At 41.8% G+C, this 26,135-nt stretch overlaps 1 protein-coding gene across 1 annotated transcript in view; it reads left to right on the top strand.

Annotated features, from left to right (window-relative positions):
* HERC5 (HECT and RLD domain containing E3 ubiquitin protein ligase 5) overlaps positions 1-26,135 on the top strand; it is a 47,280-nt gene that overhangs the window by 9,441 nt on the left and 11,704 nt on the right. The window contains exons 7-17 of the mRNA XM_054727507.1: positions 2,104-2,249; positions 3,623-3,699; positions 4,401-4,504; positions 5,897-5,956; positions 7,973-8,066; positions 11,597-11,786; positions 13,893-14,047; positions 18,579-18,692; positions 19,567-19,677; positions 21,235-21,405; positions 25,592-25,735. Of these exons, the coding sequence (XP_054583482.1) occupies positions 2,104-2,249; positions 3,623-3,699; positions 4,401-4,504; positions 5,897-5,956; positions 7,973-8,066; positions 11,597-11,786; positions 13,893-14,047; positions 18,579-18,692; positions 19,567-19,677; positions 21,235-21,405; positions 25,592-25,735 (1,366 nt within the window). The remainder of the gene's footprint in view (positions 1-2,103; positions 2,250-3,622; positions 3,700-4,400; positions 4,505-5,896; positions 5,957-7,972; positions 8,067-11,596; positions 11,787-13,892; positions 14,048-18,578; positions 18,693-19,566; positions 19,678-21,234; positions 21,406-25,591; positions 25,736-26,135) is intronic.

The raw sequence follows: 26,135 nt of genomic DNA, 5'->3' as shown, positions 1-26,135 counted from the left end.
ACCCCATAAATTCAATAGAAAAATTAGATAAGCAAACATGAATCACAAGAGATTATTCATTGATAATCACTCAGGGGCCATCATACTTAATTACCATAATTCTTTCAGAGTGATCACAGTCAAGTAGAAGACAAAGTCATTTGAAGCTATCACCACGTTGAGTAAAATATTCTTGAGAAATTTGATTTTCACAGCTTTATTTTTAAACAAAAGTAGAAAAACTTTCTCAAACTCCTTGGTTTACTTAATTATTTTCTCCCTTGAACCTCAATCAATCCACTTCTCATTAGTGAGATGTTGAGTCTTGGGGGTTAAGAAATATTTTCACCCAGATACTTGTATTCTTTTCCTCACTAAACACAAGGAAACTCAGACTGTACCGAATATTGGGTTCCTTTGTTTGTGTACTGAGCCTTTGCTATTAAAAGAAATTGGTGTATGTACTTTTAGAAATAGACTCTATGATCTTGGAGTAAAATTACATAAATGAATATTATGAAGGTAGACCAGATTATTGGGGTGGCATAATTCTCTGCATTCACTAACGTCTGCATTATCCAAAGAAGCTATCACCACGTTGGAATTTTCATAACACACATGCCTTAGGGTAGCATGTGTTACCAGAGGAGTCGTCATGTTAGAGATGTCATAATGCAAACAGGGCAGTACCCCTATTAACATAGAAGAACTCACTGGAAAGGCTCACAGAACTCACTGAAAGCTATTATACTCATGGTCACATTTATTACAAGAGGAAGACACAAATTATAACCAAAGGACAGGATGCATAGGACAGCGTCTAAGAGGGGTCCAAGTGAGGAGCTTCAGGCATCTGCTCCCCTGGACAGGGTTACCTCCTCCCTGCCTGATACATGACCACGTGTAGAGTATTGCCAACCGGGGAAGCTCACCAGAGTTGTTATTGTGGTTTCATTGCTTAGTCGTGATTGATTGAATCATTGTCTAGGTCCCTGGTTCCCAGTGTGGGGCCCCACAGGGGGCAGTTTGATTTTTAAGGGGGGCAATTTGAGAATGAGTTATTAACAGTGGATTTTTTTCCCCATTTATTATGGTTCTAGGGGCCTCGTATATAGTATATAAATATATATTGTGACATACTTATGCATTTCCGTTCTCTGTTATATGTTTTGAAACTTTATTTGCTATTTTTTCATATCACTTCATGTTGTTATTATTTTTTAACAATTTCTTAGTGATTTCTTCCTCAGTACTTAAACTGTCCTTTCGTTCTTTTATTTTTCTCCTTCATGGATGATGCTATGTTCTTTAGAAGCTTGTTTAGACCAAGGTAATGGCCTTTTAGGCTTCCTCCATGTGAATAGGAGTTCGCTTTTTGAATAATAAGAATTATATGTCGCGGGGGCGGGGGGGACGAGATCACGATTTTAAAGATGCTTTGGGGGGCATGGCCAAAAAAAAAGGTTGGGAACCACTGATCTAGGTTGTTGAATTCAAACTCCAGTGTCTCCCTCCCTGTCGGTTTGCCTTACTTGTGGCCAGAGGGGCCCTCCATGAGCCACCTGGGTAAACTATCAAGTCAGGGGCCTGCCATGAATAATAAAGACACACCTATTGTTTGGGGAATTTTAAGAATTTAGAAGTTACCTCCCAGGCACTGAGGTCAAAGGTCAGGCCTCTATTTGAGCAAGGCCAAATTCTATACAGTGGGAGAGACCATTGAACAAAGTTGTAAGAAAATCAGGGTGATAAAGGTCTTTGGGAAATGGAGTGGGAACGCAGAGGATCGCCTGATTCCATTTTCTAGCATGCGGGGAGGAAGGGCTTAGAGGTGGCCTCCACGAGGTGGTGACCCTCAAGCCAAGGCTTACAAAGGAGCAGAAGGCGAAGGGAGAGGCTTGTTCCTGGTGCAGGGAACACCACTTGCCAGGGTACAGCATCACGGCCTTGGGTCCTCTCAACCACACATGAATGATTTCGTGTCCAGGCGGCTAATTTCATGCAATGGCCATTGGTTAGCTAGTTTCACTCCCTAGTGGCCTAATTTTGACAGTTTACTGCATTGCTGTGAACGCTCCCTGTGGATAATTGAGAACTGACCATGTGTGTGTTTTTATTTAATAGGCGGCACACACTTGCCTATGTGTCTGATTTGGGGAAGGTCTTTTCTTTTGGTTCTGGGAAAGAAGGACAACTGGGAAACGGTGGAACACATGATCAGCTGATACCACTTCCCATGAAATGGCCATCAAATGAAGAACTCAGATTTGGTAAATTCTGTAGGAGCACAGGATTTGGTGTAAATACTTTTGTCGGGAAACTGTATTGTGGCAAGAAAAGAAATGTATGACTGCGGGGCGTTTCTCTAAACATTGGTTTCATTGTTTACTTACAAACAATTTAAAGGGTCCAGTCTAATTTATCAAGTCAGGTTAATCATTCGTTTTCTCTTACCTCTTCAGATTAAGATAAATGTGGACTTAAAATGATACAACATAAAATAGACTCTATGGATTCAGAAGCATATGCAGCCTCTGATTCCAGTTTGCGGGGGGCCTATTAATTTCATGGTGTTTGGTTTTCTTACCTGGTTACGTAATCATGTAAAACCCTCAGAACGTGAGCAGCTGACATATGCGAGGTGACTGTGCTGTTACCTAATCTATCCTTAAACAGTTCAGGGAGATGGGTACTCTCAGTTGCATTTTACTGGAGGTGCAGAGACAGGGAGTGAAGGGCTAGCCAGGGCTCATGGCCAGTAAGTGGTTCGGCTGGATTTGAACTGTGTCCCGTGCAACCTCAGAGCCTGAGCTCTGAAACCCTCTACTCTAGAAGTACCTCGGAGCACTTCAGTTACTGTTCTGAAAGTTTAGTGGTGACCTAAAGTACTAGAATTCTCTCAATTCTCCTGGGAAAATGGACAGTAGGGTTATTTCCTTAAGCAGTTCATATACTTGATTTCTTCTAACCACTTACATAGACTTTGGAAATACTTATTTACATTCCTCACAGCCAATAGTCATTGGTCAAATCTTGAGTTGTATAGTTTTTAGTAATAGGAGCCAAATTACACCAAGGAACAGTTAAGTAATCAAATATTTGACTGTGAAATATACACTGAGTGGCCAGATTATTATGATCTCTGAACGCATAATAATCTGGCCACTCAAGTGTGTGTGTGTGTATATAGTAGAGGCCCGGTGCATGAATTCATGCATGGGTGGGGTCCGGCCAGCCTGACCAGGGGGAGGGGACATGGGCAGTTGGCCGGACTGCCTGCTGGTCGAACACCTGGTCGAGGGGACAATTTGCATATTAGCCTTTTATTATATACACTGAGGATATACACTGAGTGGCCAGATTATTATGCGTTCAGAGATCATAATAATCTGGCCACTCATGTGCACTCACATTAATTCTGTACATTAAACTGATGCCACATATCAACCTTGTGAATCACCTGTTTGCCAACTAGACTTTACCCTGAAGTAGATATATATTTCTGCTTTATGGGTGGGAAATGTGCTGAGTCTTTGTCTATCAGAAAGCTAAAAGGACTAAGTTTTAAGAGAATCTGAAATTAAAATGAGTGTGCATGTTTGTACCAAATTTTAAACTCTTACTTTCTGTATATCCCTTTCAGAAAGCCATACCTCAGAAAATGAGTTAATAATAATTGCTGGAGGAAATCAAAGCATTTTGCTCTGGATGAAAAAAGAGGTAAAACTAGATCTCTAGATGTTCTATAACTTGGTATTTTAAGCAAAACAGACAGTTCCAGAATCCAAGTTTGGTGCATTCCAAAATCATCGGGTGACGAGGCTGACTTTTGGGGATTTGGTCAGACATTGATGCTTTATTGTCTAAACTACATAAATATGTACCCACAAAGATCAGATTTGTCCCTGGTGAATACTGAATCAGAGAGATTTCCTTAGATTCTTCTTATCTTTTGGGAGGCCCCTGCCAATGGCATTTGGTCAGTGTCCTAGAGAGACAGTGGTTGACTTTCTAATATAGTTCTGCCGGCCAGATCTGAGGTTCATAGGCTTATGATTAAGTCCTCGCCCTACTTCACCGAGGCAAATCAAGTTCCTCCCACTTCTACACAGCCCTTTTAGGATTTTGCCTTCCCCTCACAGCTGTGTGATGTTGTTCATTTTAATCCAATCACACCTGTGTAAAGTGCTAAGTGTTAGGGCACCCAGAAATTTACTTTTGGGTCTAAACTTGTATTGAAATTGGCAATCAGGAAATGATTAATTCTTGGTAGAATCTCGCTTTATCATTGCCCAGAGCTCTATTATTTGTATTTAAAAAATCTGTTTTACCCTCCATCCTTAGCATATGCCTAAAAGTTGGATACCTGTTTCTGTTGTGTCTAAATTGTTATATTTCTTTTTTTGTTTGTTTGTTTACAGAATTCATACGTTAATCTGAAAAGGAAAATTCCTACATTGAATGAAGGGACTGTGAAGAGATGGATTGCTGATGTGGGGACTAAGCAGTGGCAAAATACAAAAAGGTACACTCCATGTGTCTGACTGTCTGCTTAGGCAAGGCTCCAAAGCTATGTCCCCCCCATTAGTTCTGCACAGTACAGAAATATAAGATTTTGTGGTCTACTATGGGGTCCACTGGCCAGAGATTCCCGGAGCACATGTGTTTAAGAGGGATGATAAGTACAAAATTCATAAGGCAGGCCAGCAGGGAGACCGAGGGAAGAGTTGATATTGCAGCTTGAGTCCCAAGGAAGTCTGGGGGCAGAATTTTCTGTTAAGGCCTTAAATTAACCCTTTTCTCTTAAGGCCTTCAACTGATTAGACAAGGCCCACCCATATTATGGAGAATAATCTGCTTTACTCAAAGTCTGCTGACTTAAGTGTACTCTATTCTAATACTTTTACAGCAACATCTAGGTTGGTGTTTGACCAGAAATCTGGATACTGTTGCCTAGTCAATTATTATTATTATTATTATTATTTTTATTGTACTATTACTGAAATATACAATAATCATCACAGCTAGCATGGAATTTCCATGAAGGCAGCTTTCTTTTTTTTCTTCTGTTTTTTAAAATATATTTTATTGATTTTTTACAGAGAGGAAGGGAGAGAGATAGAGAGTTAGAAACATCGATGAGAAACAACATCTATTCAGCTGCCTCCTGCACACTCCCCACTGGGGATGTGCCCGCAACCAAGGTACATGCCTTTGACCGGAATCGAACCTGGGACCCTTCAGTCCGCAGGCCGACGCTCTATCCACTGAGCCAAACCGGTCAGGGCCAAAGCAGCTTTCTTTACTGCAGAACTTCTCTGGGCCTTTGACATGTTTGTGTCTATTTTGACTCTCGGAGCAGGAAATACAGTCCACAGATTCCCGACCCTATTTGACCTTAGAACCATTTGTTTGTGGACCTCCTCATCACAGCTGAACAACTTCTACCGTCTCTAAGTCTGTTTAGTGAATGTTTAGGTATGGCTTTCTAATTCTAGAAAGTAGTTGTTTAAAAAGTTACAAAAAGATGGAACTGAGCATACTCCCCTGACCTCAATTAATTTCTGGTAATTTTTTGGATTACACTTCAGTGGAACAGAAATAAATAGGGCTGAGAAAAGTTGGGTGGGATCAGAGTGTTTTATTTGACAGAGAAAATACTGACCCTACGTCGAGCCTTTTCCGCTTTCCCCGTGGCTTCTCTGCGTACATATCCTTTGATTGCCCATGTTTGCCACTGAAAATTTGAGGTTTAGCAAATGGAATAAACTTTTAGATACCCAAGGCAATAGCAAACGCGTTGGAGACAGAGGGAGAGGTTTGAAGGGCAATTATGAGATGTTTTATTTATCATGTCTCATGCTATAAGAAGGCGTATTCATGATTTGTTTTAACCACCGTCTTATTCCTAATATAGGGAAATCAGAGAGATATTTTCATCTCCTGCTTGTCTGACTGGAAGTTTTGTAAGGGAAAGGTAATATATATAATAAATTTATAAAGTTCTGTTAAAAATACTGTGTACAGATCGTGACTATAGTTAATACTGTATTTTATGTTTGAAAGTTGCTAAGAGAGATCTTAAAAATTATGACAAAAAATTGTAACTGTGTGATGATGGATGTTAACTAGACTTATTGTGGTGATAATTTTGTAATATATACCTATACTGACTCATTATGTCATACACCTGAAACTAATATGATGTTATATGTTAATTATATCTCAATTTTAAAAATACTTTGAAAGATTATAAAGTACTGGTTTGAGTACTTTAATTAGCTATGTGTTTATCTCTTTAGAAATTATTTTTTTACAAAAACAAATATATGATTGCTATAGAAAATGTCAAAAATACAGATATACAACAACAACAAAATGAAAATCATCCATAAGAGTAACAGTTAGTAGCAGTTGTGTATATTTTTTCTATGTAAATATATTCTTTTACCAAAAAATGGGATTATATGTTGCTTTAGTATACGTTACTTTACACTTAATATATTTGTCCATTTTTCACTTTGTTCAGTTTCCATATTCATATTTTTTATAACCTCATTTTAATGGCTGCTTGGTATTCCTTGGGAAGGACATACCCTAACTTATTTAAAAACTTCCTTGTAAGATATTAAAATTTCTTGGAATTTTTAAATTGTATGAAGGAAAAACTTTATACTTTTTTTTCTAAATATTTGTATAATTTTTATTTGAAAGAATCTATTTTCAGACACTAAATATATGTATTGTTTTACAAAGAATGTGTCTATTTTTAGACAATGACTATATTCAGTTCTTCAACTGCAATTCATAGCTTAAATACACATTATTATAGTTTATTAGATTACTAGCAATTTACTGCTCTGAACCCTCTTTTTTTTTTTTTTGGTCCTCACTTTCATGTAACTCAGAGAAATTGCCCTTTTTTTGGCTATTTTTTTTTTAATCCTCACCTGAGGATATTTTCCCCATTGGTTTCTAGAGAAAGTGGAAGAAAGGGAGGAGGGGGAGAGAGAGAGAAAGAGAAACATCAACATGAGAGAGAGACATCAGTTGGTTGCTTTCCACACACACACCCCTACTGGGTGGGGCTGGGGAACCTGCAACCCAGGTACATGCCCTTGACTGGGGCCAGTGCTCTAACCACTGAGTCAGACTGGCTAGGGCTCTGGCTGTTTTTTTAATGGAAAATATTTATTGATTATCCATTTGAGATAAGACAATATCTGCGTTAAAGTTAGACTGCATATATTGTTAATTCAGCCTTGATATTTTTGACATTTTAGAAATCATATGTTGTCAGATACATATATATATTTGTTGTTAGTCCTTACCTGAGGATATTTTTTTTTCTTTTCTTTTTAAAATATATTTTATTGATTTTTTTACAGAGAGGAAGGGAGAGGGAGAGAAAGTTAGAAACATCGATGAGAGAGAAACATCAATCAGCTGCCTCCTACACACCCCCCTACTGGGGATGTGCCCGCAACCAAGGTACATGCCCTTGACTGGAATCGAACCTGGGACCCTTGAGTCCACAGGCCGATGCTCTATCCACTGAGCCAAACCGGTTAGGGCCTGAGGATATTTTTTCCATTTATTTTTTTAAAGTAGAAGGGAGCGGGAGAGACAGAAAGAAACATCGATGTGAAAGAGACACATCGATTAGTTGCCTCCTGCATGTGCTCCAACTGGGTGGGGAATGAGCCTGCAACCCAGGAATGTGCCTTTGACCAGAATTAAACCTATGACCCTTCTGTCCTCAGCCGACATTCTAACCACTGAGCAAACCAGTTAGGGCATCAGCTATGTTTTTAATTGTATTCAGCCAAATTATTATAGTTATTGTAACATTGAAGAAAATATAAAATTTTATTGAAATGAAAGCAAGCTTTAGAAAAAAGCCTTTCATCTGAATAATCTAAAAAAATATTTAATTTTGAATTGAACTTTTTCATTTACTCATCTCTTTTTAAAATTTATCTTTCTTCCACAGAGTAGCTGCAGACACCGTGTTTACTTGTTTGGACTTAACTAAAGCAAGAAACACCTTTAAGGAGTTAACCCAGAAAGACTGGATTACTAACATGGTGGTATTCTTCACATTGTTTGGAAAAGGGGAATCGCTAAAATATTTTTTATAAGAACTCAGAATTTCCGAAGAAATATTTTGTTCTGGGAGATTCTCTGAGACCCTGTTGTATATCCAGATTAAACTCAGATAGCATTCAAGGTGTTTGCCCACATAGGACAAATCGTAGTCACACAGGTTAAAAATAGTCTAAATAGTTCATGCTCTCGGGGCTTTAGGAAGGTGATTAAAGGAATTGTTGGGATTGGCACACGAGGATATTTTAAACATAAGTATAGAAATGAGCATACTTTTTCTGGCATGAACATCACCTTCACCGAGGACTTTCAGGATTCTTCCTGTTTTGTTCCATGCACTTCCTTTTCTGTAGGTTCTGTAGTATTTTTGTTCTTTTTGAGATTCTTGCTTCTTTGTTGTTTCAGCGCAGTCATTACTATCTTTAGGTTTCCCACTTGCAGATCATGCAAACATACGTGCGTTATTGAATTAGCCTTTATTAATTAATTAGAGGCCCGGTGCACGAAATTCGTGCACATGTAGGGTCCCTAGGCTTGGCCAGTGATCAGGGCTGATCTGTGGGGTGACCAGTGGGGCAATTTGGGAGCCCCACTGGCACCGCCTTGGCTGGTCTGATGCCACCTGCTCCCTAGCCCCACCCCCCACTGTTGCTGCTGATTGCCTCCCTCTGGGGGCAATTGGGGGGGCCCCCTACTGGCATCCGCCTTGGTTGATCTGGGGCCTGTGGGCTGGAGGCAGCTCCTGCATTGAGCATCTGCCCCCTGGTGGTCAGTGTGCATCATAGCGACCAGTCGTTCTGCCGTTCAGTCAATTTGCATATCAGGCTTTTATTATATACTATTTCCCTATACCGTTGTACTGGTTGATGTAGGGGTGGTGCTTGCTATGTTCTCTCAATGTGTTTCTTTCTGGGTCTCACTCTGGTTCCTCTTTCTTCCTCCTTCACTTCTTTTCTTTTTGCCTTCCTCTTCCTCTCCCCCCTTACCTTCTCAGTCCACCTCCCCCCTTTCCCCTCCCCCCTCCACCCACCCTTTCATCTTTCTTCTGTTTCTGTATCTCTCATTCTCTTTCCCTCTCAATCTTGCTCTCATCTCCCTCCCTCCCTCTCAGCTCCCTCACCTGCTCTGTTGCTCTGTCTGCAACAAACAGCATTCTGTATCTTAGCTGCAAGTTCTCTCACACACACATTCCTGTATCTCAAGGGAAGGTGAAAGTTCAATTCTGTTAACTTTGACAGAACCATGGCCCAATTAGGGATCTGAGTTAAAATGGGCCCCTCATGATGCACCTTTATCAGGATTCTGCAGCACTTAATGAAAAGATCACACACACACACACACACACACACACACACACACACACACACACACAAAAAATAGAAGGCCATTTCTGCATCTGCGAAGGGAAGGCTAATTAGATCTTGGTTGTGCCAGAACAGTATCAATAAAATGTAAGTGGCATAATCAGAGAGCAATCTTCCAATACTTCAAATGGGATAATTGGGTCAGAAGACCTGTAGTGTTTCTGTTTTGAGATTCCTGCGGTAAGGATTCGCAGACTTGGCATGCGTGTACCGTATTTAGCGAACATTTGAATATTTGTTTTGTGTAGGTCAGTGGTCGGCAAACCGAGGCTCTCGAGCCACATGCGGCTCTTTGGCCCCTTGAGTGTGGCTCGGCGTTAGAACCACTTCTTCAAAGTAGACTTGCCCAGGCCGAAAACCGACTTCTGCGCATGGGCCACGAAGTTTCAATCGCACTGTACGTGCGCGCCCGCACGTGGTATTTTGTGGAAGAGCTACACTCAAGGGACCAAAGAGCCGCACGTGGCTCGCGAGCCGCCGTTTGCCGACTACTGGTGTAGGGCATTGCAATGAGGATCCTGATAAACAATGGAAGAGCTACGCTATGCCCTTAGAAGGTCATGGCTTAATTTGGCACATAGACACGTTCATGGAGCTATTAATGGGAAGACTGGGTGTGTTTCACACGCCACTCTCTTCCGTAATGCCTAGCTCAGAACATAGTGGGTATATGATACATATTTCGAATGAATTGAGTCATTCCTAAGGCCGTGGATAGTCAGGTCTCTTTACAGCACTCAAACAAAACAGGGTGCCCAGGGGAAGTAGGTGCCTGCATGGGGAAGGGCATTCCCGGAAGTGAGGGAAGTGTACACTGAGGCCTGGGGTATGAAACATGCAACTGGCTTGAGAATATTGCAATAGTTCTGAGTGGGGATGTGGCTAGCAATGAGCAAAGAGGTAGGAAGGATATATATGCTGTTGAAACGTCATTAGAGTTGTCAGGTATATGTAACTCCAGAGACTGAACCACATGGTAGGAGCCCAGTATGTTTTGATGTAAAAAGAACATTTTTAAAATGTGTACATTTAGAGATACTAGGGCTTTGGAATATGAAAGATTTAGGAGAGATTCCCATTTAGCTGTGTGACCTTGAGCAAGTTAATTTCTCTGAAGTACAGATTTCTCATCTATAAAATGGGGTTAATAATATCTATGTTATAGAAAAACTATAAGGATTAAATGACCTATTTAATCTATGCAAATCATATAGCACCTGACAAATAGATACTCCATCAATACCAGCTTATCTTTTTAGTGGATTTTGAAACAAATTATTTTTATTATCTGAGCACACATGACCAATAAAAATTCAGAATTGCATTTGAATTTTTCCTGAACACTTGCATTCTGGTTGGGAAAACTAAGGAGGTCGGAAGGACTAGGAACTAGAGTTTGTGGTGGGGAGAGTTGGTGATGAGGTCCTGTAGGAAGATAATAGGAAACAGTTTTTGTTGTGGCACTTGTTACTTTTTTTGTTGGTTTGGGGTTTTATTTTTGTTTTACTGTTTTTTAACACATTCTCCTCCTCTAAAAAAAAAAATGAGGTGTGATAGTGGAACCAGAGGGTGCAATGTAGCCTTTATTACTGATAGGCTGCCTGTTAGTTCTGAATCTGCTTCCTCCAGTATAACTCTTTTTTTTAAATATATTTTTTAATTGATTTTTTACAGAGAGGAAGGGAGAGAGATAGAGAGAAACACCGATGAGAGAGAAGCATGGATCAGCTGCCTCCTGCATACCCCCCACTGGGGATGTGCCCACAACCAAGGTACCTGCCCTTGACCGGAATCAAACCTGGGACCCTTCAGTCCGCAGGCCGACGCTCTATCCACTGAGCCAAACCAGCTAGGGCTCCAGTATAACTCTTATACATGTGATTTCTTTTTTGTCTCCTTCATGCACCCTCAATAATTGAATGGAGACAATGCTTGTCACATATCCATACCTCAGGCACTGGGAGCCTCGGTAAGATGGGATATAAGCATAGGTGTTAGAAAAACTAAATTATTACTCCAATTTCATGGTGCAATGAAACTTCAGGTTCTACACTTTATTTACAATAAGTTGCACCCAGTTCCTCCTGGGTTTTATTTTTTTCCTGCTGTGTTTTGAGTGCCTTCTCCCTGTTCACTTTTTACTGCAGATAACCACATGTCTCAGGGATAATCTGCTCAAAAATCTTCCATTTTCTTCTCCCCACCGAGAAGCTTTAGAAGTATTCTTCCTTCTCCCAGAATGTCCCATGATGCATGATTTCAACAACTGGGAGAGCCTGGTGGTTCCGTTTGCAGAGGCTATTTGTAAAATGAATGATAAATCTTCGGAGGCTCTGGGTAAGATTGATGATTTACATGTGAAAATACTTCACCATTCTCTCAAGGAAAGATGTGCCTCATGAAGTTATGGCAACACTTAGGTAGAGAAATGGAAACACATTCATGTTTTTTATCTCATGTTCTTAGTGTATTCTAAAGATGCTATAGTAATTACTCTGGACATCCAAAATAGAGTGTTCCAGTACCTAGTTAAAATTCTTATCATGACCTATGTGTGGCTTGGTCATGAGGTTTTTTGTTCCCAACTTTTCATTATGAAAAATTTCATACACAGAAGTTAAAGGAATAGTACAGGGAGTACCCATATGCCCTCTACCTGAGAGTCAGCAACAATTAACATGTTGTGCTTCCTCTCTATTTAAGTAGAGATTACATTTTATTTTTGCTGGATTATTTGAAAGTAAGTTGGGGATATTATGACACTTCACCTATAATATTTAATCATGCATCACATAACAATAAGGACATCTACATTATGACATCATTATCACCTAATAAAATTAGTCATCCTATATAATAAAACCCTAATATGCAAATCAACCAAATGTGGAACAACTGGTCGCTATGATGTGCACTGACCACCAGGGGGCAGACACTCAATGCTGGAGCTGCCCCCTGGTGGTCAGTGCACTCCCACAGGGGGAACGTCGCTCAGCCAGAAGCTGGTGAGCGGGGGAGCCTCCCACCTCCACTGCAGGTGATGGTAAGGAACAAGGGATCCCAGAATGCGAGAGGGCACAGGCCAGGCTGAGGGGCCCCTCCCTCACCCGCAGTGCATGAATCTTGTGCACCAGGCCTCTAGTAATTTCATAATTGTCTAATATCCTGGTCATATTCAAATTTTGCAAAAGTTTACAGACTGCTTTTTTAAAAAAATCTAGGTCACTTGTCCTGGAGTATGTCCCAGATCTAGAGTTGTCTGATTGTTTCCTCCTTCCCTGTGTCTCCAGTATACTGGAAGTTAGTTCCAGGGGCTTAATCAGATTTAATGGGGTTTCTTTCTTTTTTACATAATCAGCCCAAGAAAGTCCATTCTTTCTTACATTTTATTAAATCTAGATAACATTGTAAGTGATGAAAAGCTATTTAAACATTTTGTTTGTTTGTTTGTTTGTTTGTTTGTTTTTTACAATGCTGAAAGGTATTATTTAAGAGTTAAAAATGCGCCCTAACCAGTTTGGCTCAGTGGATAGAGCGTCGGCCTGCAGACTCAAGGGCCCTGGATTCGATTTCGGTCAAGGGCATGGACCTTGGTTGTGGGCACATCCCCAGTAGGGGGTGTGCAGGAGGCAGCTGAATCGATGTTTCTAACTCTCTATCCTTCTCCCTTCCTCTCTGTAAAAGATCAATAAAATATATATATATTTTTTTAAAGTTAAAAACTCGTGCTGGAAGCACAAAAAGAAGAGTCGTGCAGTCATGAGTAGTTCTTAATCTAGTTTTTCATACAGTATGCTCCTCAATCTGGAATAAAATGTAACTAATTTAATGTTTGTTTTTTTCCACATGTTAATATCAAGATTGAGGTCTTATTACTGTCAAGGAATTTTTTTTAGGTCATTAAATTCTGAACGTTTTTTCTTTTTTAAGTTTGAGCATAGACTTTTAAAAAATATATTTTTATTGATTTCAAGGAGGAAGGGAGAGGGAGAGAGAGATAGAAACATCAATGATGAGAACCATTGAGTGGCTGCCGCCTACACGCCCCCTACTGGGGATCGAGCCCACAACCTGGACATGTGCCCTAGACCGGAACCAAACCCGGGACCCTTCAGTCCATAGGCTGACACTCTCATCCACTGAGCCAGACAAACTAGGGCAAATTCTGAACTTTTAATCGCCATCGTATTTTCTGAAAATTTTATTACAAATGTGTTTCTGTAACTATGACATATATATAGAAAATATTGTATCAGGTTTTTTTAATTCTTTATTGTTTAAAGTATTACATATAGTATTACATATGTCTCCTTTTTCCCCCATTGACCTCTTCCCGGCCACCCCAACCCTATTCTATCAGTTTTGGAAAATATGGACCACTTTTATACCTTTAAGAATCTAAGAGAAATCACGTTAACATTTATTTACCTTTGTATCCCTCAGAGGAATATTGGGCATCTCTGCACGAATCCGCTTTCATGGAACTGGTCCAGATGTTTAAAAGAGCCATCACTGCTCAACTGCATTACTGGGCCGAAAATGCTGAGAGCAACTGTCACATTAAAGCTCTCCTCGAAATGTTGAAAAAACTACACAGGGTAAGGGTTTCTCCTGGCCTGAATCTTAAGCAGACTCTTGAAACATGAAGTTTATATTGCTATTTTTTAAATTCTGTTTTTTTGTGAATTAAGCCATGCATATAAAAGAGTATATATAGATCTATGAAAAATTTGAAGAAAACTAATCAATCAGTGTAACTACTGCCCATGTTGGAAAAGAAAGTATTTCCAGTACTTTTGAAATGCCTGTGTATTTTTCTCTACTATTGCATCCCCTCACCTCTTGGAGGTAGCCATGATCCTGGGTTTTGGGTTCATCGTTCCCTTACTCTTCTTTATTGTTTTACGACGACAGATAGATTAGGTAGGTAGGTAGGTAGGTAGGTAGGTAGGTAGATAGATAGATAGATAGATAGATAGATAGATAGATGGATGGATGGATGGATGGATGATAGATGATAGATAGATGTTACGCTGTTTAATTTTGCTGTTTTTGAAATTTACATGAGTGGAATACATGTGTCTTATACATTTGTTTTACAAATTCTTCCAGATTAGTACTCGTGGCTGTATTCATTTTCACTTTTACATCATAATCTATTCTGTGAATGTACCATGATTATCCATTCCAGTACTGATGGATATATGTGCTGTTTGCAGTTCTTTTTGAGGGGGAAGGGTTCTCTATGAGAAAACCTGCTGCTATAAACATTCCTGTACGTGTGTCTTGGTGTTCACGTATCAAGAGTTGTTTTTTAGCCCTAACCAGTTTGGCTCAGTGGATAGAGCATCAGCCTGCGGACTCAAGGGTCCCGGGTTCGATTCCAGTCAAGGGCATGTATCTTGGTTGTGGGCACATCCCCATTAGGGGGGTGTGCAGGAGGCAGCTGATTGGTGTTTCTCTCTCATCGATGTTTCTAACTCTTTCCCTCTCCCTTCCTCTCCGTAAAAAATCAGTGAAATATATTTTTAAAAAAAGATTTGTTTTTTAGTTTCCATACCTGATTCTGGAAGTGATATGTTGTAGGATATGTGTGTTCTTCTTTACACAGCCAAAGACCTCCTCAGCATTGGTCATTTGGAAGACCTCTTCAGCATTGGTCGTTGAGTCCAGGACTATGCGCATCCAGATCAAATACTAGTGGCCACTCATGTCCAAAGCATCTAATGTCGTTATCAGTGTCTTCACTGACTGATGTTAGCACTGAGCCATGGTGTTCTTAGGTACTTCATAATGTCCCATGGTCACGTTGGGTTAGAAAACTGAAAATTCTCCCACAAATTAGGAGGAAATGTTCTATATATGCCTTGCCAGAGGGGAACATCTATAAATGGTATATTGTTAATCTCTGAAGAACATGACATGCAATATTGGGCCCCAGAGTACTTCGGATTTATATTACACTGTATTTTTCTTTGGACTTAAAGTTCCTTAAAACTTTTTTTTCCTATGAATTAAAAATAGCTAGAAGTTTCCAGGCTGGCATGGCTCAGTTGAGCATCGACCAGGAGGTCACAGTCGAGTCCCAGTCAGGGCACATGCCCAGGTTGCGGGCTCAGTCCCTAGTGGGGGGCATGCAGGAGGCAGCCAATCAATGATTCTCTCACACCGTTGATGTTTCTATCTCTCCCTCTCCTTTCTGAAATCAAGAAGAATATATTTTAAAAATAAATAAAAGTAACTAGAAATTTATCATCTTAATTATCAATTTCTACTATTAAATGTTAGACATTCTTTTTTTTTAATCTTTATTGTTCAGATTATTACAGATATCCCTCTTTTTTCCCCCCATAGCTCCCCTCCACCCAGTTCCCACCCCACCCCAGGCCCTTGCCACCCCATTATCTGTGTCTATAGGTACTGCATACATGCCTATAAGATTTTTGTCCAATCTCTTCCTGCACCCCACACACCCCCTTCACCCTGAGAATTGTCAGTCTACTCCCTTTCTATGCCCCTGATTCTATTACATTCACCAGTTTATTCTGTTCATCAGATTTTTTATTCATTTGATATTTAGATTTACTTGTTGATAGATATGTATTTGTTGTTCATAATTTTTTATCTTTACCTTTTTCTTCTTCCTCTTAAAGAATACCTTTCAGCATTTCATATAATACTGGTTTGGTGGTGATAAACTCCTTTAGCTTTTTCTTATCTGTGAAGCTCTTTATCTGACCTTCAATTCTAAATGATAGCTTTGCTGGGTAGAGTAATCTTGGTTGTAGGTTCTTGCTATTCATCACTTTGAATATTTCTTGCCACTCCCTTCTGGCCTGCATAGTTTCTGTTGAGAAATCAGCTTGACATTCGTATGGGTACTCCATTGTAGGTAACTAACTGTTTTTTTATCTTGCTGCTTTTAAGATTCTCTCTTTGTCTTTTGCCCTTGGCATTTTAATTATGATGTGTCTTGGTGTGGTCCTCTTTGGATTCCTTTTGTTTGGGGTTCTGTGTGCTTCCTGGACTTGTAAGTCTGTTTCTTTCACCACGTAGGGGAAGTTTCTGTTATTATTTCTTCAAATAGGTTTTCAGTGTCTTGCTCTCTCTCTTCTTCTGGCACCTCCATAATTCGGATGTTGGTATGCTTGAAGTTGTCCCAGAGGCTTCTTACACTACCTTCATATTTTTTAATTCTTTTTTCTTTTTGCCCTTCCGGTTGGGTGTTTTTTGCTTCCTCATATTTCAAATCTTTGACTTGATTCTTGGGATCCTCTGGTCTATTGTTGAATCTCTGTATATTGTTCTTTTTTAAAAGTATATTTTATTGATTTTTTTATAGAGAGGAAGGGAGAAGGAGAGAGAGTTAGAAACATTGATGAGAGAGAAACATCAATCAGCTGCCTCCTGCACACACACACACACACACACACACACACACACACACGCAACCAAGGTACATGCCCTTGACCAGAATCGAACATGGGACCCTTGAGTCCACAGGCCAACACTCTATCCACTGAGCCAAACCGGTTAGGGCTCTGTATATTATTCTTTATTTCTGTCAGTGTGTGCTTAATTTCTGACTGGTCCTTTTCCATTTTTTTGGCATTCTCACTAAGATCCTTGAAGGTCTCACTAAGTTCCTCAGAGGTTTCTAGAAAATTCTTGAGTAACCTTATAACTGTGGTTGTGAACTCTATATCCAGTAGTTTGCTTTCCTCCATTTCTTTCATTTGTGACATGTTTCTTTGTCTCGCATTTTGGCTGCTTCCCTGTGTTTGTTCCTATGTATCGGGTAGCTGCTAAGTCTCCTTAAGTTGATAGAGTGGCCTTGTGTGGTAGGTGTCCTATAAGGCCCCGTGGCTCAGCCTCCCCAATCACCTGAGGTGGACACTCTTGGTGCACCCGTTTGTGGGCTGTGTGCACAGTCTTACAGTTGAGCTTTGATTGCTGTTGGTATCACTGGGAGGAATTAACCTCAAGGCCAATTGACTGTGAGGACCAGCTGTGTCTACAATGGAAGAGCTGCTGTGCAGGAGACACCCTTATGGGGCAGGACTTGCTTCAGTGGGGCTTTGGTGCTCACTGAGTCTGCCCCTTGAGTGTGTCACTTATGGATGTGTAGAGTTGTAATCTGGTATGGTCTGACACTGACCACTGGGCACACTGGCTCTTGGTTCTCCAAGGAGGTGCAAAGTCAGCCACTGCCTGAGGCCACCCAGCACGAGCTACAGAGAGATCTGCAGATTCCTCCTCATGGTATCAGGTTTCAAAGTGCCCAAACGAGGCCCAGCTGTGAAGCAAGGCAGGCTGCTGGTGCTGGTGCAGCCTTGGGCCTTCTTTGGATAGATAGCTTTGGGGCTCCCTGACCCAGCTGCAGCTTTTTTGACAGGTTTTAGGCTGAGAAAGGACAGGCCATTTATATGCAAAAGCTGCTGTGCACAGCTTGGGTGGGGTTCGAAATTAGGTAGGGCGGGGTCTCAGGGAAGCTCCAGGGTGGAGCAAACAGCAATGGCTGCCTGTCAGCCCTGCACCGGGGAGGTCCCAGCACAGTGACCACTGTGAGCACCTGCATCTGGAAGAAAGCCATCCCTGTGTTCCTGCCCTGATGCCAGTTTCTCCCCGACAGTCACATTTCTCCCCGAATGTGTCTGCCTACCGCCCCCCCAAGTCTTGCCCGGCACTGGAGCTCAGAGCAAGGGGGAACTTGTATCTCCCTCCCGATTAAAAAAGCAGCACACCCAGGTGCCAGCCCGTTGCGTGCCTCCGCGCCGCCTACCAGTCTCAGTGCGCTTTCTTTCTCCTTTACCTCTCTAGTTGTAGTACTTCCACTCAGCCAGCTTTCCCGCGATTCTGGATGATAGTTGTTCTGTATTTTAGTTGTAATTTTGACGTGGTTGTGGGAGGCAGCCAGAACAGGTATTTACCTATGCCGCCATCTTGGTTCTCCCTCTATACATTCTTTATGTTCCTGGAAATGTGGGGTTTTGGCAGTGGAGGAATTGGTTAGAATTTTATTCTGGTCATGAAGAGTGTTTAATTTGCATTTATTCTGAGAACCTAATAGCCATTAAGCAAAATTTTCTTTATATGGAAAACTTTCTCATAGGTTGTATTTTATTTAAGGTAAACCAGACTAAATTTCAACTGCCTGAAGATATTTTCCAAGTAAATGAACTCACGCACTGCCTTGATTTTTATGAAGATGCACGTAAAAGGCACGCTTGGAAAATGAACTTAGTAAGTATGGCGTGTACAAAAGGAAATTTGATCATCAAGGAGTTAATATAGGCATTTGTGCTGTGACTTTCTACATGAGTTTCCAAAACCCTTGCACTCTGCAGAATTGCCCAATGGAAATAGCAGGGCTTATTGGGAAAAACAAAACAGACCCCACAAAACCTGTGCAGTTGTGGAACCAGAGTGCTAACAGAAGAGTGGCTGCTACCTGGGCAGAGAGCTTGGATCTGCCGGACAGGCATCATGTGGAGAGTGCCATGCAAATACGAAAAAGGCACCAAAACCGAAAGGGTGGGCCTCTCCCTGCACCCTCATTAGAGGACTGGTGGACTACTTACTACATACATCTGACCTCCTTTACATTTCAGAAGTGTGGTGGCAGTAGAACAGACTCTGGGAAAGTGCCCAGAGTTTACAACTAATTGGTAAATTAAATGAGCACTGAAAATACCAGGTCTATATAGACCTCTCATGGGTACATGTAAAACATTTTCTTAGAATTTTATGTATCTTAAGTACTACTGCCTAGCCCAGTGGTCGGCAAACGCATTAGTCAACAGAGCCAAATATCAGCAGTACAACGATTGAAATTTCTTTTGAGAGCCAAATTTTTAAACTTAAACTTCTTCTAACGCCACTTCTTCAAAATAAACTCGCCCAGGCCGTGGTATTTTGTGGAAGAGCCACACTCAAGGGGCCAAAGAGCCGCATGTGGCTCGCGAGCCGCAGTTTGCCGACCATGGGCCTAGCGGTTTGAATTGCCTTGGCCATAAGTACTGAAACCTTCACCCATCAGGGGTTTAAGGCTACGAGGTAAGGCATAAGATAGCTCTGTCCTGTCATTTATCAGAATTGTTCTCCTTTTCATTTTTAGGACACTTCGGTAGACATGCAGCATCCTGTCATATTCAGTCATTTTCCATTTGTCTTCAATACTCTGTCAAAAATCAAACTACTACGTGCAGACTCGCGTTTAAAAATAAAGGTATGCATGCCGATTTCTTTGTCTTTATTAACAAATCAAATGGTAAGTGCCTTTGTAAGTGTACAGTATTTTTTGGGGGTGATAAGGGAGCCACCCACTGGTGAAACTAATGGCTGTAGCGTTCAAGTTACTGATGCTCTAATGAAGAAGGCAAACAGGAGTGTCATAATTTGGGTTGGCTTGGCCTTGGGGCCTATTCGGGCCTTAGTAGCAAAGGATCGAGCTTGGGCAGCTGGCCTAGTTGTAGAGCTTTGACCTTGAGTTTGGTGCCTGTAGTTTTCTGATTGGCATTCAAAGAGGTGTAGCAAACTTGGACTTGATTGAAATTAGCACTATATTTTAAGGACTAACCGAGTGAGGAAAACGTTAACAGTGGGAATAGAGGTGACAGAGGATTCTTGAAATTTGGACCCAAATAAAGTGCCTGAGATAGTGCCATAACAAAGGTTTGTAAAACGTATCCTTTTTTCAATGAACGAACATCAGCTAAATCGGTTCTGTTTGTGAACATATCCAGCAATGTGCTTTTGAAGTTAAAATTGGACAATTTAAAATGCCTTGGAAAATATACTTCATTACCGTTTTGTAAGGATTAAATTTGTTAATATAGCTTTTAGAACAGTGCCTCACACCAAGTAAATGCCCAAACGTGTTAGGTCTTATTATCACTCTTGCTCTCATGTATGCATCTGTATGTGTATGAGTAATATTCAAATATATGTCATAAAAGTAAATACTTTCACAAATGCAGTTACCATAGTAAAATAGGAAATAGATTTATGAGTTCTGGTATAACCATTAATGGAACACTTAACAAAGGAAAATAAAAATATACAAGAATTTTCTTTGCTTCATCTCTTAACTATTTTCTCCTGACTTTAAACAAGTTTCCAGTAATAATTTTATAGACCTGATTTCTCTCTGTTTTGCTAAGAGCCACAGACTTTTATGATCCCAAACTGCTATTTGGTTTTAGGTGGGCAATCTCAATATCTAGCTCCTCCTCCTCCCCCTCCTCCTCCTCCCCCTCCCTCTCCTCCCCCTCCTCCTCCCCCTCCCTCTCCTCCCCCACTCTCCTCTCTCTGCACCTAAAATCTCTTGTCTGGATTCTCTTCCTAGAATAGGATATCTTCAGCGAGGTCTCTCACACCTGAACTTTTCCTGCAGACTGCTTCTTTTCTAAACTTCTGAACTTTTTCAAATGAGAATATGTTTCAGTGTTTGCTAATCAGTGTCTTAGTCTCTTGATTAGAATGAGCTTTAGTAACTGAAATATTAATAACTGTGTTTATAGGAAGGGTAAAGTCGTCCAGTGGAGCCTGCGGTTGGTCACTTGCCTGCTCACCCAGGATGGCTTCCATTTCTTAGGCTCCATGTTTCTTGGGCTCACTGAGGGTGAACACTGAGTGTATAGCTTATCTCCAGTGGTGCATGTAAGGCTCTTTTCATAAATGCTTGTGGCATGCATTTATAACAAACTGAACCAGTTTATCCCACTTTATAAATTTCTACTCAGAGCAAATGGTAAAATGAAGTGAGACATTTCTGTTTTCCCAGGAGAGAAGAATCAGAGCTGTTCTGCAGTTGGCAGGAATTTTGGAAGACGAAGGGTCCAGTTTAGGGTTGCTGCCCACCTTTAATCTCATAGTCAGAAGGAGTCACTTGATTGAGGATGTTTTGAGCCAGTTAAGTCAATTTGAGAATGAAGACCTGAGGATGGAATTAATGGTAAAGTATAACTCTCAATAATTTGGTGCCGAGATAAGGAAAATATAAAATAATGTAACAACTAGCCTTTACAGAAGGGAAATTATCTCCCTTTGCCGTTGAGGTGGTCTGTCTCAGAGTTCCCCTAACTCCCCAGAGACCTGTGAGTTTCAGGTGATAGGTGTAGGCACTTCATCAGGACACGCGTGTTAAGGGGCAGTAGGGAGATGGTTGTCCTCCCCAAACCTAGCCAGGCAGAAAGTCCAGTTCTAACCCTGAGAGGTCCAGTCCCTCCTGAGGACTGACCTCGCCTGGCTAGTCACCACGTTTTAAGGGTTTCGGTGAGATGGTGTTAATACAGAGGAGAATTGAGGGTTGGTTTCCGCTCTCATGCAGGACCCAAAGTCCTCTGTGAAAGAGGGAACTTTCTGTTTATTGACTGCATCGTTTTTGAGGTATAATTGTAGATATTACCATGTTCTGAACATCTATAAATGATCTTTGGTTTAGTAACTATATAACTTGTCTTACTAGTGTGTGTGTGTGTGTGTGTGTGTGTGTGTGTGTGTGTGTGTATACACACACATACACTGAGTGGCCAGATTATGATCTCTGAACACATAATAATCTGGCAACTCTGTGTGTGTGTGTGTGTGTGTGTGTGTGTGTGTGTGTGTGTGTGTGTATTAGAGGCCCGGTGCATGGGTGGGGTCTGGCCAGTGGGAGGGGACATGAGCAGTTGAGCAGTTGGCTGGCCTGCCTGCTGGTTTTAAATATTTTACTGAGGTTTGAAACTTGTCCTATCTAATAATAGAGTAATATGCAAATTAACCGTACCTCCACGACAAAAATATGTGTGTGTGTATTAGAGGCCCGGTGCATGAATTCGTGCATGGGTGGGGTCCGGCCAGCGGGAGGGGACATGAGCGGTTGGCTGGCCTGCCTGCTGGTCGAACTCCTGGTCGAGGGAACAATTTGCATATTAGCCTTTTATTATATAGGATATACACTGAGTGGCCAGATTATTATGATCTCTGAGATCATAATAATCTGGCCACTCAGTGTATATTTTTAAAAAATGTATTTTTAATTGATTTTAGAGAGGAAGGGAAAGGGGGAGAGAGAGATAGAAACACCACTATTGAGAGAGAAACATTGATTAGCTGCATCCTGCATGCCCTGTACTGGGGATCGAGCCTGCAACCTGGTCATGTTCCCTTGACCGGAATCGAACCTGGGACCCTTTAGGCCACAGGCCGATGCTCTATCCACTGAGCCAAACCTGCTAGGGCCGCTCATCCATTTTAAAATATAGGTAACATTCAATGAGCAGTTACCATTTTCCAGACTCTGTGAGGCATTTAACGTGTGTTATTTAATCTTTCAGATAATCTGTGGGAAAACTGAGGCTTTGTAAGATTAAGGAACTTGCCCATAACGAGGAGCCAATTTAACACCTGGCCTTATAAAGATTTTAAATATTTTACTGAGGTTTGAAACTTGTCCTATCTAATAATAGAGTAATATGCAAATTAACTGTACCTCCACGACAAAAATGGCGGCCCCCATAGCCACAAGATGGCGGCGACCAGTATGCTCAGCCCCGCCGGAGTCCCCCAGTCCCAGGGAGGGCAGCCGTTGAGAGCCGGGCAGCCTGGGTGTCCGGCTGGGAGGTGCCGGGGACCCCATGCTACCATCCCCTCCCAGAGGCAGCCCGGGGTGTCCGGCTGGGAGGTGCCCACAACCCCAAGCTGCCAACCCCTCCAAGAGGCAGTCCCGGGTGTCTGTATGGGAGGCGCCCGCGACCCCACTCCGCCATCCCCTCCCAGAGGCAGCACAGTGTGTCCGGCTGGGAGGTCCCCTCAACCCCACACTGCCATCCCCTCCTGGAGGCAGCCCGGGGTGTCCGGCTGGGAGGTCCCCTCGACCCCACACTGCCATCCCCTCCTGGAGGCAGCCCAGGGTGTCTGGATGGGAGGCGCCCACGACCCCACACTGCCATCCCCTCCCAGAGGCAGCCCTGGGTGTCCGGCTGGGAGGTGCCCCCAGGCCGCCATCCCCTCCCAGAGGCAGCCCTCGGTGTCTGGCTGGGAAGCACCCTCGCCCCCAGGGAGCGAGTCAAGTACTGATGATTCTACCAAAGGAAAAGTTTAGAGAAAGAGAGGACAGAAAAGGAATACAAGGAGAAAAGTAAGAAAGGACAAAAGATGAAACATCAAGAAAAAGAAAGAAGAAAAAAAGGAAGAAACAACCACAGGATATCACCTTTCCAAGTCTCATGAAATTCCTGTTTAAGGAGTTTATTTTATGACACTTTTAGTTTGGGTTTACATTTTTACTGTTTTGTCAAGACCACAGCAGGTACACTGTCCAATATGTTTTTTTTAAATACATTTTATTGATTTTTTACAGAGAGGAAGGGAAAATTATAGAGGGTAGAAACATCTATGAGAGAAACATCAATCAGCTGCCTCCTGCAGTATGTGCCCCCAACCAAGGTACATGCCCTTGACCGGAATCGAACCCAGGACCCTTGAGTCTGCAGGCCGACACTCCATCCACTGAGCCAAACCAGTTAGAGCTGTCCAATATGTTAAAGAAAAAACCCTATCTAATAAAGAGGGAATATGCAGGGGAGGGCATTTGGGGGTGACCAGGCTGTCAGGGGAGAACAGTTGGAGATGATCTGGCTGGCAGGGGAGCAGTTAGGCATCGATCAGGCTGGCAGGGGAGTGGTTAGGGCAGTGATGGCGAACCTATGACACGCATGTCAGCACTGACACGCGTAGCCATTTCTGATGACACGCGGCCGCATGCTGAGGATGAAATATTTGCTGCTCCTGAGGATGAAACTTTTGTGACTAGAGTCTTGGAGTAAGTTTTTTCCTCAAAGTGACACACTACCCGAGTTATGCTCAGTTTTTTGGCGAAGTTTGACACACCAAGCTCAAAAGGTTGCCCATCACTAGGTTAGGGGTGATCAGGCTGGCAGGCAGAAGTGGTTAGGGGCAATCGGGCAGGCAGGCGAGCAGTTGGGAGCCAGCAGTCCCGGATTGTGAAAGGGATGTCTGACTGCCTCTTTAGGCCCGATCCCTGTCGGGCCTAAAGAGGCAGTCAGACATCCCCCGAGGGATCCCAGAGTGGAGACGGTGCAGGTTGGGCTGAGGGACACCCTCCCCCAGTGCACAAATTTCGTGCACCGGGCCTCTAGTATCTCTCTAAAATGGTAGAGGCATTCATCCAAATAAACCAGTAAAAGGAGCTTTTAAGGAGAAAAATTAGGATTTGGGGAAAGAGCAGAGAGAAAGGAATTTTGGTATTAAAGCAGCAGGAAAAAGAAGAGAGAATTACAAACCTAAATAGTGCTGCATAAGAGAAAGCAAGCGAGAAAAGAATGAAGAAAGAGGAGGTGGTCAGAGGTATAAAATGGGTTAGGAAACCAAGGAGATGAGACATCAGAGGAAGTCCTGGGAACTGAGGGTTCCATGTTCTTGGTCCTGTTGGAGAAAAGCATTTAAGAAGAGAAATGGGTTTGGAAGTCGGGGACAGTATTCTCCGAAATTTGGCAACCTAGAGTAGGAAGGGCCACTATTGTCTCTTTTGGAAACAGTGGCCTGGAGGTGTGTGTTTCCTTCAAGGATAAGGGAGAACGTAACACATTGGTAAACTGAAGTGAAGGATCCTAAAAAAGAAGGGAAAGAATGGAACGGCTGAAGGAGCAAGGACGGGTTACGATAGAATCCTCTTGCGCAGGGATTGGTGCCCCTCCTTAAAGGAGCGAACAGCCAAACCAATAAATACTTCATGTGTGCTCTGGCTTTCTTGTTTTTTTTTTTTTTTTTAATCCTAATATATCTGATTTCTTTCTGTTTTATTTTTATTATACTTAGCCTACTTTATAACTGTTACAATGATGCCAATTGAGGTCAATTTAGTATTAAAGACTTGAGGCTCTGAGGTGTCACAGACATAGGATTAAACCTAGGCTGCACTATTGAGTATTTTATAACCTTGGGAAAGTTATTTAAATTCTTGAAGCCTCATAGAATTAATAGGATATTAAATATGATAATGTGAGTATGATGCTTACCACAGTGGCTGCCAAATACTTGGGCCCACAGTAATGCTAGCTCTCACTACTAAACAGAATTTCATGCATAGCAATACACAGCCTAGAAGTGATGCGTTATTTGCTCTGCTTCCTCAGGTTTCATTTAGTGAAGAAATTGGATATGAACCTGGAGGCGTCAGGACAGAGTTTTTCCACTGTCTGTTTGAAGAGATGACTCGGCCAGAATATGGGATGTTCATGTATCCTAAAGAGGCTACCTACATGTGGTTTCCTGTTAAGGTAAGTCCCCTTTTCTTTGCTTATGGTATTTCTTGACAGACACATACCATTAAAAATTATATTGCCTAATTAGTTTTTATACTAGGAGAAGAATTAATGATATAATTGTAGAGATAAATTTTAATTTTAAAAAGGTGATTATTGCCCTGGCCAGGTGGCTGAGTTGATTAGAGCATCATCCTGTACACCAAAAGGTGGCAGTGACAATCCCCGTTCAGGGCACATCCCTAGGTGCAGGTTCGATCCCTGGTCAGGCACATATGGGAGGCAACCAATTGATGTTTCTCTTGTGCACCTGCTCTCTCTCTCCCCCTCCATTTCTCTCTCCCTAAAATCAATAAAAACATATCTTCTGGTGAGGATAAAAATAAATGAGTACATACATGTGTAAGTGATTATT

This window comes from Eptesicus fuscus, chromosome 2, assembly GCF_027574615.1.
Source record: "Eptesicus fuscus isolate TK198812 chromosome 2, DD_ASM_mEF_20220401, whole genome shotgun sequence".
NCBI lineage: Eukaryota > Metazoa > Chordata > Mammalia > Chiroptera > Vespertilionidae > Eptesicus > Eptesicus fuscus.
The sequence above is the reverse complement of the archived record's forward strand: the minus strand, read 5'-3'. Positions and strand labels throughout refer to the sequence as shown.